We start from the raw sequence: 12,043 nt of genomic DNA, 5'->3' as shown, positions 1-12,043 counted from the left end.
ATTTCTATTTGTGCTAGCAATTGGCATGCTGGTAGAGATGAAAAATCCGTGTTTCCTGCTTGCTTGGGATATTTTAGCTCACCAGAAATGAACAAGTTGAGAGAGCACTGTTCTACCCAGGTGATAATTTCCTTCCTAATTAGACTTCAGCAAAGATCTGCCTTTTGTATGAAAATTCCAGAAGTTTAATCACTCGCTTTTCCTGGCCCCTTGTTTTGATTGCAGTGCAGTCAAATAAAATAGAAATGAACTCTTCCTGAATATATTTCGAACCCGTGAGGTTTTAATACTCAGTTTACCAACACGTGCATGAACTCATGTCATCAGCCCAGCGTGGCTACAAATAGCACGTGGACTCGAGGAGCTCGGTCTGCAGCTGTTGTGCCGGAGCACACCTAGCACAGAGCTCGCAGGCATCATCTCTATTCAGTGGCGATTTTTAAAATTCAGTTTTAGAGCTGGAGAGCTCTGTTGGCGTCTTGACTAGCTCATTAGTTTCACGTGGCTTAGTGCGGAAGAGCGCTATCTTCTCCAGCTCTGCTGCTCTGGCCCTTCCTCCTTTGGGGGGTACACAAAGGAGCTGACTGTTAGCGATGGTGGTCAGGGGGTGAAGATAAAGAGGGAAGAATGAGGAAATGAAAGGTTTGCCTTCGGGCTGAGAGAGATGAAGGGACTGCTCTGAAAGTCATTATCGTACATTTATAATTACCAGATGGGAGGGTGCTTTAATGAAGAGATTTTTCAAATGAAGACCCCCTTCATAGAAAGCATTCAACTCTTGAGTGGTTAGGCTGTTCCAGAGGAGAAGCAAAACAAAACTGGTCAAGAAAGACATTATTTCTTCAATTTAAGGCATGAATTGCATAGAGAAGATGTAGACACATTTTCAGGAAAATCTTGCTGACTCAGCAAGAAAGAGGAGGAGGAAAATTTATTTGTAGTTTGCTTTATGGTGTGCTACTGGGATCTGTGCTGAAAGGCATAATTGTGTCCATATGTGTACAAACAGGTTGGCTTTCAAGTTGGTATAAAGTAATGGCCATAGAATTTCATGCAGACCTACTCAAAGGGTGGTGTAATTCCAGCTGGCTCAGTGGGAATTGGATTAAACCCATTACAAGAGGCTCATGAGTCATGCCTGGAGACTTCCTTCCACGTAACATAGGTACAGTCTGTTCAGACTCCCCTCCAGTGTTGTCTTCTGTGAAAGTGGTTTTGCTTCTGCATGTCAGGCGAACTCTGAATGATGAAGAGTTTCATTTTGATTGGAAAAGAAAGAGGAGCCTTTTACCAATGAATGAAAATCTTGACTTGAGTGACATTGATCATTTTCTCAGATCCGGGTTTCTTCAGGGCTTACTGGCACCAGGTAATTCAAGCACAAGTTATCTTTGTGTCCTTGTGCTTCAACCTGTCATCCTGCTTTGTTTGAAATGCAGTCAGGTGCCTTTGGTGGGACGGGGTTGGGCCCCTCTAAGCCATCATAGAGACAGGACTTATCAAAGCAAGATTTAAAATTGAATTAGAAGATGATATATCCATAAGATTGTGGTTCACATTTTTAGAGAGAAAGGCTTTTTTAAAATAAGAACTGATTCCTTATATTAGTAAGATGACCCTTCTGTCATCTCTTACATTTATACTTTAAATGCTAGATCATGTGGGTTTTTTTAAAGAACCTCCAGTTGTTGGCTTAGAAAAAAATCTTTGTGCGTTCCCAGTTATTACATGTGTTCAGTTTTAAAAAATAATAATAATAAAAAAGCAGTAATAACTTCACAGAACCTTATTTTACTGTTTATTAGCACCTACAATACCAGGTGCACTATAAATCCCAAGGGCTTTCTTTTAAGCAAGCTACTCTGGAAAACTCTTTAAATGAGCTCTTCAAGAAGGACTGGATGTTCTAGCATGTTTTGATATAAGCATCTTTTTTCAGCTGTGGATGTTGGATACAGTAAAACAGACAAACTCTTAGGTCTCTGTTTTGAAAATGCTATGTAAAGCAGTTAAGGTAGAACAGGGAAAATCATGGGCTGTGTCAATCTTAATCCATGTAAGTGGAAGTAGAGTTCGAGCCTACAAGAATTCCTTAGAAAACAGTGAACAGATTTTCAGTAATTCTGTATTTTAATGTGCACTTAATTAGCTTACTAAAAAGGAAATTGTCCCTAAAGAATGTACCAGGTGGCAGGTTCTCTATTTAAAGAATATTTCCAAGAAATTATTTTCCACAAAGTCCATGAGCATAAGGAGCCTGTGCCCTTCGCAGTCTATTTAGCATGCGTGCATTTTCTTACCTTACCCTGTTAAGGAAATAGCATATTCAAGTAGTGATGGACAAACTTAAAGTGAAATAAGATTAAATCCCAAACAAACTGTGATGAACTCTCTTTTCTAAATGTTGCTAAATGAGATGCTAAATATGAAGGAAATGATGCAGAGTGATGAGTTTTTACAATTGCATCTCCTCTGAAAGGAAACAGGGTACTGGAGAGGGATTTCTGGCTAAATCTGTGAGCACTGATACGGGGTTCAAGCACATCCAGTCAAGCTGCTGGATATGAACTGTTAGCAGTTCCAAGAGTTGCGTTTTCTTGCTTTGTTTTTTACTGCTATTTGTTATCTCAGTTGTTTTAACTTATTGAAAAATGAGCTCTGATCTCAATGTGTATTCTGCTTCCAGAAGTGTGTCATGAAACCAGACCAGCAAGAGCAAGATGAGATGTGCTTTGGTGGAGGAGAGAGCAGCAGGAAGGGCTTCTGGGGGTTTTTTGTCTGTAAACAGACACAGTGTGCTGCTCCGCCAGTTGCAAACAGACTGGCTCTTAAATTTGAGTTAAAACCAGGGGGAGGAAAATACTGTCTTTTCAGTGAAACAGTATTTGACAACAAGGTTGTGGGGCTATCCTGTGCTGGTTGCAAAAGCTGCTGCTCCAACCAGAGGGAACACTGGGGCAATCAAATCTAGACTTGGGTCTTCATATGGCACAAGTCAGGACCGCAATGGGATTGATCACATGGATACAAGAGGAAATGGTGATCATTACATATCTGGGAAACATAAAGAGTTTCCCTGCCTTACGAATGTCTTGCCTGCTTGAATGTTCCATGTCACATATTCACTTAGGTATGCAAAACATCCCTATTTTATTACATGCTTAGGCTGCAATAATGAAAATTATTTCTGCCTGTGACTGTAGGCAGGATGGCATATTACAAAGTGATTACATTCTTTTCCCTTTACCCATCTCTCACCAAAAAATTAAGCACTGACCCTGTAATAGTTTATATTCAAGTAAACGGGTCCACCTGCAGGCATTGGTTTGCCTAATCAGGGGTATTTACCTCAGTTTCTTAAACACTGCTGCAGGAGGGCTCCTTATATTAAAAAGCACTGACAGCAAAAATAAAATCTAAAATCCTTTTTCCTTTAGAACGGCAGGGTCCCCTCTTCTGGAAATGACTTGGCCATCTGAGATTGGACTTTTGAAGGATCTGTGTTCAGTTTTCTCTTAAAACCATTAAGATGATGACATAACTGAAGGTCTGGATGAAATATGACTTAGCAGTTAAATGTACCCACTTATGGATTTGACAGCATGGAATGCAGAGGTCTTCTGATCAAGGAGCAGTTCACCGGATGCAGAAAAATAATCTCTGATCAGTGTGTGACCTTGAAAGTGTTCATGGGTCTTCCTCTACCCGACTGGCCGAAAGAGAACAGAGAAGTTCTGTTTCCCAGTATAAGTTGTTGCTTATCTGGAAGAAGTAACTGAAATTGGGGGGGGTTTGCTGTTCTCAAATAATTGCAGTTCTCAGAATTTTGCATACATGAGAATCGCTTGTAAAGTGAGTGGCTCTCCACTCCAGATCTAGCATTTTAAAGTTCTCAGTAATAGCAAGTCCCTTCCTTGAGGGCCAGAGCTCTACTTCTGTTTGATCAGCTTGTACTTCAAGGCAGATGACACTTATCCTTACATGGCTTTTGGATTTTTTTACTTACTTTTCCTGTGCATATTCACAGTTCTGAGTGTCAGATTTGAGTCTATCTTAACGGCATTTCAATGTACATTAGAAAACAAAACTTCTTTATACAATGTCAGATTAAAGGAAATGTTCAAAACCAAATGATGAAAATGCTAGGTTATCCCTTCGCTACTTTTCAATGAGGCTAACAATATAGAATAATTAATTTTTAGGAATTGCAAGAGTAAAACTTTGTTTCCTTGTAAAAAAAATGAGATCATAGTTTAATGAATGAGGCAACTCTGTCATGCAGTCTTTATTGAGGTCAGCAAAACTTAGGTTTCTGCTTGACCTCTAGAAATGTGCTGTGGGAAACGCTTCTGCTCAAACACTGTGGCAGAAAACAAAGATTTGGGAAAACAGTATGTTTGTCATCAAGCTGAAGTGGAAGGGCTGAGATAAAAGATTAAGCAATGCTTTTCCAGTTGAGGTACGAATGTGTGTGTTAAATGTGAGGATGTACTTTCAAGCCTGTTCTACCTACCTTATTGAACACTGTTGCCTTGGGGTATTTGAACACTAGACAACAGGCTAGAGGGATCCTAGGTTTCCCTTTTTCATGTGAGTTGAGAAGATTTTAATAAAAAATGAATTTGATATGTAAAAAACCCACTGTTTAACATCATTCCTGAGGAATATTAGATCTATAGTGTTTGGATGAGTGTCATCCCGTACCACTTCTGAGCATCAGCAAATCCACATTTCTTTACTCTTTTATCAGTATGCTGTTCAAAGAAAAGTTTGCCCTTGGCAAACACTTGAAACACTGCAGACATTTTCATGTATTTTTCAAAACTTGGACGGTTTTCTGAGTGTTTGTGTTCTAGGGATGACTTTTTTTGATGTCTGCTGTGAAATTTTACATAAAATGACTTTGCAATGCAAATTTTTTTTTTCTTCCACAGATGAAATCATGCATCAGGATATCATTCCCCTCTATGCTGCGGATATTCAGGACCAGTTAAAGAAACAATTTGCTTACCTGTCAGGTAAGATTGTGGTGTTCCCTCTTACAGACATTGCTTAGATGTATGGTTCGGCCTGTTGTGCTTTCACAGTTTCTGAGGTCTCATATAGGAGAAGTTCATATTTTATGAGCAACTCAAAATACAGACTATCAAGACTTGTTATTTAAGGATTTACAAAAAGAAAATTTATTTTTTTAAAAAAGCATAGTAGAAATTTCAAATTATAGTTAATCTTCCAGGATCCAGGTTAGTGGGATGGAATTGAGGGTAGGATAAAAGAATTAATGGGTCAAAATAAATAAGTGCTGGTGAGCCTGGTAGAGGAACATGTAGTCTCCTGTAGTCAGTGCTAAGGGAGCTGTGGGTACTCACCCTGTGCTCCCCAGTGCTCGCAGCTAGGACAGGGCTCAAAGGCTGCTCTAGAGCTCTCTGAGCTAACAGCCCTCACTGAGGAGAACTGGAGAGTGCAGCGTGGATGCGCTGGTGGTTGCTGTGGTCTTGCAGTCCTCAGCCCACAGCCTCAGCTGCCACTGGCTCTGCTGTCTGGTGTGATACTGAAGCCCAGGCTGACACCTTGGTCTTGACCAAAGTGGTGGAGCGAGCACCACGGTAGTACGTTCCCCCGCAGCCTCAGTGCTGGGCTGAGGCATACGTAGCATCAAATTCTGGACAGGGTTTTTGACTTGGTATCACTGCGTGCCTTCTGCAAAGGAACCCGCTTTTAGGTGTAAAGCCATCTCTAAAAGCAGCACAGCCATGTTCACACAACGCAGTGTCTTTGCCCCTGGATAACCTGTGCCAAGTAGGTGATACAGGCCTGTGTTTGTGCCATGCAAGGGTTGGTTGCTGAGCTTGGTTCATCTTTATGCTGGGACCACGGCTGGCTGATAATGGATAAAGGAAGGTAGTGCCTTTGCTCACTGATCAGGCTGTGTGGCAGGTGTCTGATAAGCTGCTGAGTTTGTTTTCCTGCCTGTAAAGCTCTTGCAGGTGTGCAAGCAAACTTGCTGGAGTTTCTGCCCTGCCTGCCCTCCAATACATAGAGAGGGAGAGCATCAGTGGCTTTGCAGAGCTGCCCTGCCTCCTTCAGCATAAAGGAGATTTAGCTCTCTGGGCTGAAGCTGCGCTTTATGACTGTTCCCTCTTCCTTTGAATCCCTCCCTACATCAGATCAAGAGACACAGAGGAATGAAGCAATGTACTGCTTTGCTTGGCAAGAGCTCATTGAATCTTGTTGTACTCATAATTAACCATTAATTATGATTTATTCTTGCCACACAAGCTAAACTAAATGTGAGTCTGTGGTAGTGACTGTGTTTTCTATGGGGTGGTGGTGGTAGCACTTGGAAATAAGATCATTTTGCTCATGAAGTTGGCTGTTCATGCTCTATTTGAGATGATGGTGTTTAAGCTACAATTCTCTTCTGGCAGTTTATTTTTTTGACTTTCCAAGCTCTTCTTTCTTATCCAGAGGCAGAAAATGGCTCATAACAGTGTTATGCAAGAATCAGCCTACCTAGGAAACCATAAGTAGGGTTTACATTTTGCCCCTCTGAAGTGAGGGGGGAGAACGGGTGACTACAGTAGATGAATAAAATCTCATCGAGTCCAACAGCAGATTGTTCACGTCTTAAGATTGTTGAGTTTGCATAGCCACAAGAATCTTCAGCACTTATTACATCCACCGTGCAATAGAGCTTAGTAAGAGCAGCCGTTCCTCATTCTATTTTCTTCTATTTATTCATGCTCATGTCTATTAAAAGTCTGTTTTGTTTGCCTGAAATAGTAGGACAGCTGCATTACTGTGGACTGTGACTATATCCTCTGTCGTATTTTATTATTCTTGGGCAATTTGACTGTTAGGCATTTTCATTTCACTTTGGACTTCGATTCTTTTATCCTAATATTTTCCTGCAGCGCTGTTAATTTTCTGTGCTGTACCAAATAGTGGTGTTATGGGTTCTGTGAACAAGGAACAGAGCTAATATTTTGATACTTGATTTATGTACAATTTGTTTGTTCTTGCAGTTGGGCTTACGAGTGGCTTTGCTGTAATGCCACTGAAGACATTCACAGTGTGGGTGAAGGGGACTTCTTTGCTTATTACTAAGTTGCCTTGGAAATAGAATCTTGGGACATAAAACTCATTAAAATGAAAGTCCATAGATTACAAATACTTTTGATAGATAGCATGTTTGCGGATAAGGTGAATTGTGTAATGTCTTAGATGCATTTCAGTTTTTATTTTTTGGCTTAACAGCAATGCAACATATACTTGAGAATTGCTTTAGTTTCTCTAACAGGATGTATCTAGGTCTCATGGGACACTTGCCTGAATAGTGAATGAAACCTAGTCTGCTTCTGTGGCTAAAGGCTGTAGCCCTTTCTGAGCTGCTTTCTGTGTTTTGGGCTAAATCGGGGTCACTTCTTTCTCTTGGTCTTTTTTCCTCTGCAGGTACAAAGTAATTCATGTCCCTCATTCTGCTAGATTATAATGGAAATGCTACAGGGACACCCGAATTAGGCTTGAAATGAAACAAAATAAAGCAAAAACTTTTACATTAATGCTTCAGTTTTTCAGTAAATATAGCAAAGTGCAATGAGATCTAGGTGCTAGCTACTCCTACAGATGCTGAAGGCTCTAGCTCTTGCTCAGCAGTGAGTATGCAGTCATGTGTTCAGCTTGAATTTAACGGAGGGGCAAGCTGTGGGTGAGGTTTTTAATCATTCACATAAGTTTATAAACACCGATGTTAATATTTTACCTCAGGCCCAGCTGTTTACTTTTTCCCTTGGAGTTTTTTCTTTCTGTGGAACAAGGTCCTTATCTTTGCAAGAATTGTTACTCTTTTTTGTTGTTGCTAATCTGTAGTAAACATCCGCTCTACATGGTTGACTGTTTCACCTCTCTTACTTTTTTTTTTCCTTTAGTTAGTATTTGTGCAACCACTTTTTCTTCTGCATTGCAAAGGGTCTTCTGACCACCCCCCCCCTTTTTTTTTTTAATCCTCACACAGGACATTGGAAGGTCCATTTAAAAGTCTCTGGAAAATGTATTCCTTACAGTCTTTCATTCGCATTTTATATTTTCTTTTGTAAGTATTTTCTTTTCTCTTTCCTTGATTGGAAAGTTGCTGTGTGACATTCATACCCAACTTTGGAACTATCTGCCATTACTGTATGCAGGTATGTTAAAATAAATGTAGATGAAAAAGAGCGTACAGACAGGTGTGTATGTTTATATGCATCTTAAATCGAACAAGCTATGTGATGTGCAAATGGGAGTCTTGGCCACCATGAGTACTGAACCAATTATTTCAGCTCTTTTCCTTTGAATGCCTCTTTATGCATTGAACAACTTCAAACAAAGTATTTCCATTAAAGGAAATACAAATACAAGTTCATGCTACTTGCATTTTTGCCTATCAATTCATAGTTGTTTTTCCTGCAGTTGAAAAAGTTAGCATTGGTACTAGCTTTCAAAATGCTTATATCTTTGGCCCTTTAAATTATCATTCTAAATAATAAGCTTCTCCTTGCTCTCTGTAACTTTATTTACTTGGCTGTGCTCTTGCTCTCCTCTGTGGAAACGACCTGAAAATACCTCACTGGTTAAACTGTTGCCTTTGAAGTATCCAGGGGTGGTGAGTCTGTTTGTAAAATTGTGTTTGAGAACTTCTGAGTGGATCCTGTACCACATACATTGCATCAGTTTGTTTAAAATATCAACTTGATTTTTGTTGCCGGTATAACATGATCAGTGTCTATGTTGTATATTGACAGTGGTGGAGGTATTAGCAGTTTCTCCTTTGCACAGGTGTAAGTTTAACTGCTGTTTTATATTTACTGTGCTAAACCCACTGTCTGCAGAGATTTAAAAAAAGAACAGTAGTAAAGAGAAAGGGGAAAAAAAAAGAATCCTTGGCTAAGATGTCTCCAGTTCAAACAGAATCAGGTACAAATTTAGTTATTGCAATCTGATTTCTAAGCCAGTATACTTGCTGCTGATCAGTGTGGGCAAAATGCAGCTTGTGAAGTTATACAAGTAAAACTTCTCTCTCATTTCAAGGAAAGAATATTTTAATAAATTCCTCTTGATTCTGTTTTTCTTTGCAAAGGATATGCCATGAAGCTTTTATCCACTACCTCATTGAAATCTACAGGTAATTTCAAATACTCCAAATACTCCAGTTAAGTATATTATGCAAGTACAAAGGAGAAATTCTTTATCATAAACATACAAACATAATAGCTGAACCACCGCAACAGAATTATACACACCCAATTACAAAAAAAGGATGCAAAAACTTAGATGAACTCTGAGTGCTACAATTCATTAAAATAGTTCAATATGTACAGAGTAATTTTTAAAACAAGTGACTGGAATTTTAATCACCATCCAAAAGAGTAGTGATTTAACTGTAATGTTTTAATAAATTCAGGTCTGTTGGTGGAGTGACTATGTCTAATTACTTTAGTCATAACCACTGGAAAATCATCTTTCTCCTTCTCCTCTAGCTCACAGTCCTGAAATTTCAGCCACAGCCGTGGAACAGCCTAAATTTATTTGCTGGGCGAGTTCTGTCCACAATGGCACACACAAGCCCCCTCTCCTATTTCTAGTCTTAAGCAAGGATGCACTGACCTATGTAATTGGAATTTAATAGTTTTATGTGTTCCTAAGACAAACAAGTATCTCTTTGAGAGCATTTTCTTAGTCTAATCTTAGTATCTTTTATTTTTTTTTAATCTAAATTTCTGAAAGGATATTAAAACCCCTTACTTTTTGTTAAAAAATACAAACACTGTTGTGACTATGTAAAGGTCAGGTTGGATGGGGCTTTAAGGAACCTGATCTAGTGAAAGATGTCCTTAGCCATGGCAGGGGGGTTGGACTATGTGATCTTTAAAGGTTCCTTCCAACCCAAACTATTCTGTGCTTCTGTGATTCTATGAAAATGGTTAAAACCATTCAATATTATTTCTTTTTGAAATATTAAACAAATGCCTCTTGAGTCCCAGCTTTAGTTTTTGTTTATTGCAAAGAGCAGAAGAGAACGCATCAGTCCGTAAGTGGGTGCAATCAGTCTGTACACACTGTACCTGAAATGATTCCCAGGAATTTTTTGAGACTTGTCTCATAACATGCAGCTGTAAGGAACATTCTCCAAGTGAGAGGATTATTACTTTTCAATCTAAAAATGGAAACACCATAGAGGTAAAGAGCACTAAAGCATATGTCAGCAATTAAAAAAAATAAAAGTGCAACACCACTTTAAATTAAGTAGATCTGCTTCCACCCTACTTCTGTGAGCCTTCATTAAAAGAAAGCTTAGTTATTAACTCATTTATAACTGACTTTGGCAGCCTATTCAACTGAAACTTCTTTAGCAGATTTAGTATCAAAGAAAACACAGATTGCCTCTATAAAATGGACATTTTTCAGTGGCTAAACCTCTACAATTCTAGTAAACTTCCAGTTAGAGCTCTTCTAAATTGATCTACGCGCCTTGGTCTAAGGCCAGTTTTTACAGCAGTGACAGCCCTGTGTTTTGGAGAAACATGCATTTTAAAAACATGTTGAATTGCATTAGCTCCATGGGTTAGGTGGCAAAATGACTTAAGTGTGCTTAGGAAATAGCACTTCATGTTCCTGACTTTTGTATATGATTATTTAAACAGTAGCACCAACTGTTAAAATTATGCAGACCCAGAGCATCGTGATCTCCTGTACGAAAGGAGTGGAAAAATGATCCTTGGAAAACTAGCTGTGCTACTGTGAGATGGGACTGGTAAAGTTTACCTTAAATCTAGGTAATTTACCATTTATTCTTTATATTCTGCTACATCTAACTTTTCCCATCACAGTTGCAATCTCTTTTGCGTTTGTTTTCTTTTTTTTATTAAGCAGGTAAGGTGATAGAGAAGCACCAAGCCAAGGAGATTTGCAACACTGTTTTACACAAATTCTAATCCAGAGGCATATTAGTGACTTGGTATCTAAAAACAATCTCCCATGAGAAACAATTAGTATTCTTTTCAACTTAAAATAGCATTGACAGAGAAGATTACAAAAAGTATGAATTTTACATCTACTAAAAAAACACACACATGTTCATGTGAACACACACGTAGAGAAAAGGGTAATTCCCCACAGCCCTGTGAAAGACATGCTAGTTTTTTGGTACGGCCATCAAAATTTGGAAGCAGCAAAGAGATTGCTCAGATTTCCAGGGAAGAAAAGCAGATTATTTTGTAATGTACCCCTAATTATTCTGCTCCTGTTTGCATAAGAAAAGGTATTCTCAAAAACACTCTGCCCAACCCCACAAAAAGGAAGCAAGGTAGCTGGATATAATTAGATGATGATGGAGCAAAGAGGTGGGTCTTCTAGCCTGAATCTGTAATGCAAATGAAATGGTATTCAGACTATAAGAAAAAAAAACATGATCTCTGTGCTGATCAATACGCACACACGAGATTCAAGAGCATCATCGTTAAATGGCTCGGATCTACAGCTTTCGTTCAAAAGACCTAGCTTAAGTAAAATTAATCTTGTTTGCAGTCATGTCAAAAGAGGGGTGCTTTTGCTGGAAGGTTACTGTGTGAATTGTTTTTAATAAGATATTTTAAATTTTTGCCTTAAACCTGTGTTTCAAGAATGATGAGAGAAGTAAAATTGTTCATTTTGTCACTCGAATGCTTTCCCTCTCACTAAAACAAAAAACAACAACAAAACCCAAACATAGATGCCTAAACTTTCCCTTTTATCTCCTCCCTCTAAATTCTGTGGCTTGATTTACTTCTGGGAGAAGGGAAGAAAATCAAATTTTACACAGCTAATTTAGGAATAAACTGTAATGCTGCTTTTGCAGAGGTGAAGCAAGAAAAAGTGATTCCAAATAAAGGGAAAAAAAAAAATCATTCCTTGCTGCATCAGGTTCATTATGAAACAAAGGACACTTTAAAAAGTGAACTCACCTACTGCTTTTACTATTATTTAATAGAAACAAAATTTATATGTAGGATTTTTACTTTGTTATATT

General features: G+C 38.7%; 1 protein-coding gene across 20 annotated transcripts in view; it reads left to right on the top strand.

Annotated features, from left to right (window-relative positions):
* The window catches only part of MCF2L (MCF.2 cell line derived transforming sequence like), a 158,879-nt gene that overhangs the window by 84,794 nt on the left and 62,042 nt on the right, over window positions 1-12,043 (top strand). For all 20 annotated transcript variants that reach the window (XR_011322121.1, XR_011322120.1, XR_011322122.1 and 17 more), the window contains one exon: window positions 4,935-5,018. Coding sequence is in view for 16 of the 20 variants with exons in the window: in XM_069770226.1 (XP_069626327.1) it covers window positions 4,935-5,018 (84 nt within the window). In the remaining 4 variants the exon portion in view is untranslated. The remainder of the gene's footprint in view (window positions 1-4,934; window positions 5,019-12,043) is intronic.

The sequence above is a fragment of the Haliaeetus albicilla genome, chromosome 25 (assembly GCF_947461875.1).
Source record: "Haliaeetus albicilla chromosome 25, bHalAlb1.1, whole genome shotgun sequence".
NCBI lineage: Eukaryota > Metazoa > Chordata > Aves > Accipitriformes > Accipitridae > Haliaeetus > Haliaeetus albicilla.
The sequence above is the reverse complement of the archived record's forward strand: the minus strand, read 5'-3'. Positions and strand labels throughout refer to the sequence as shown.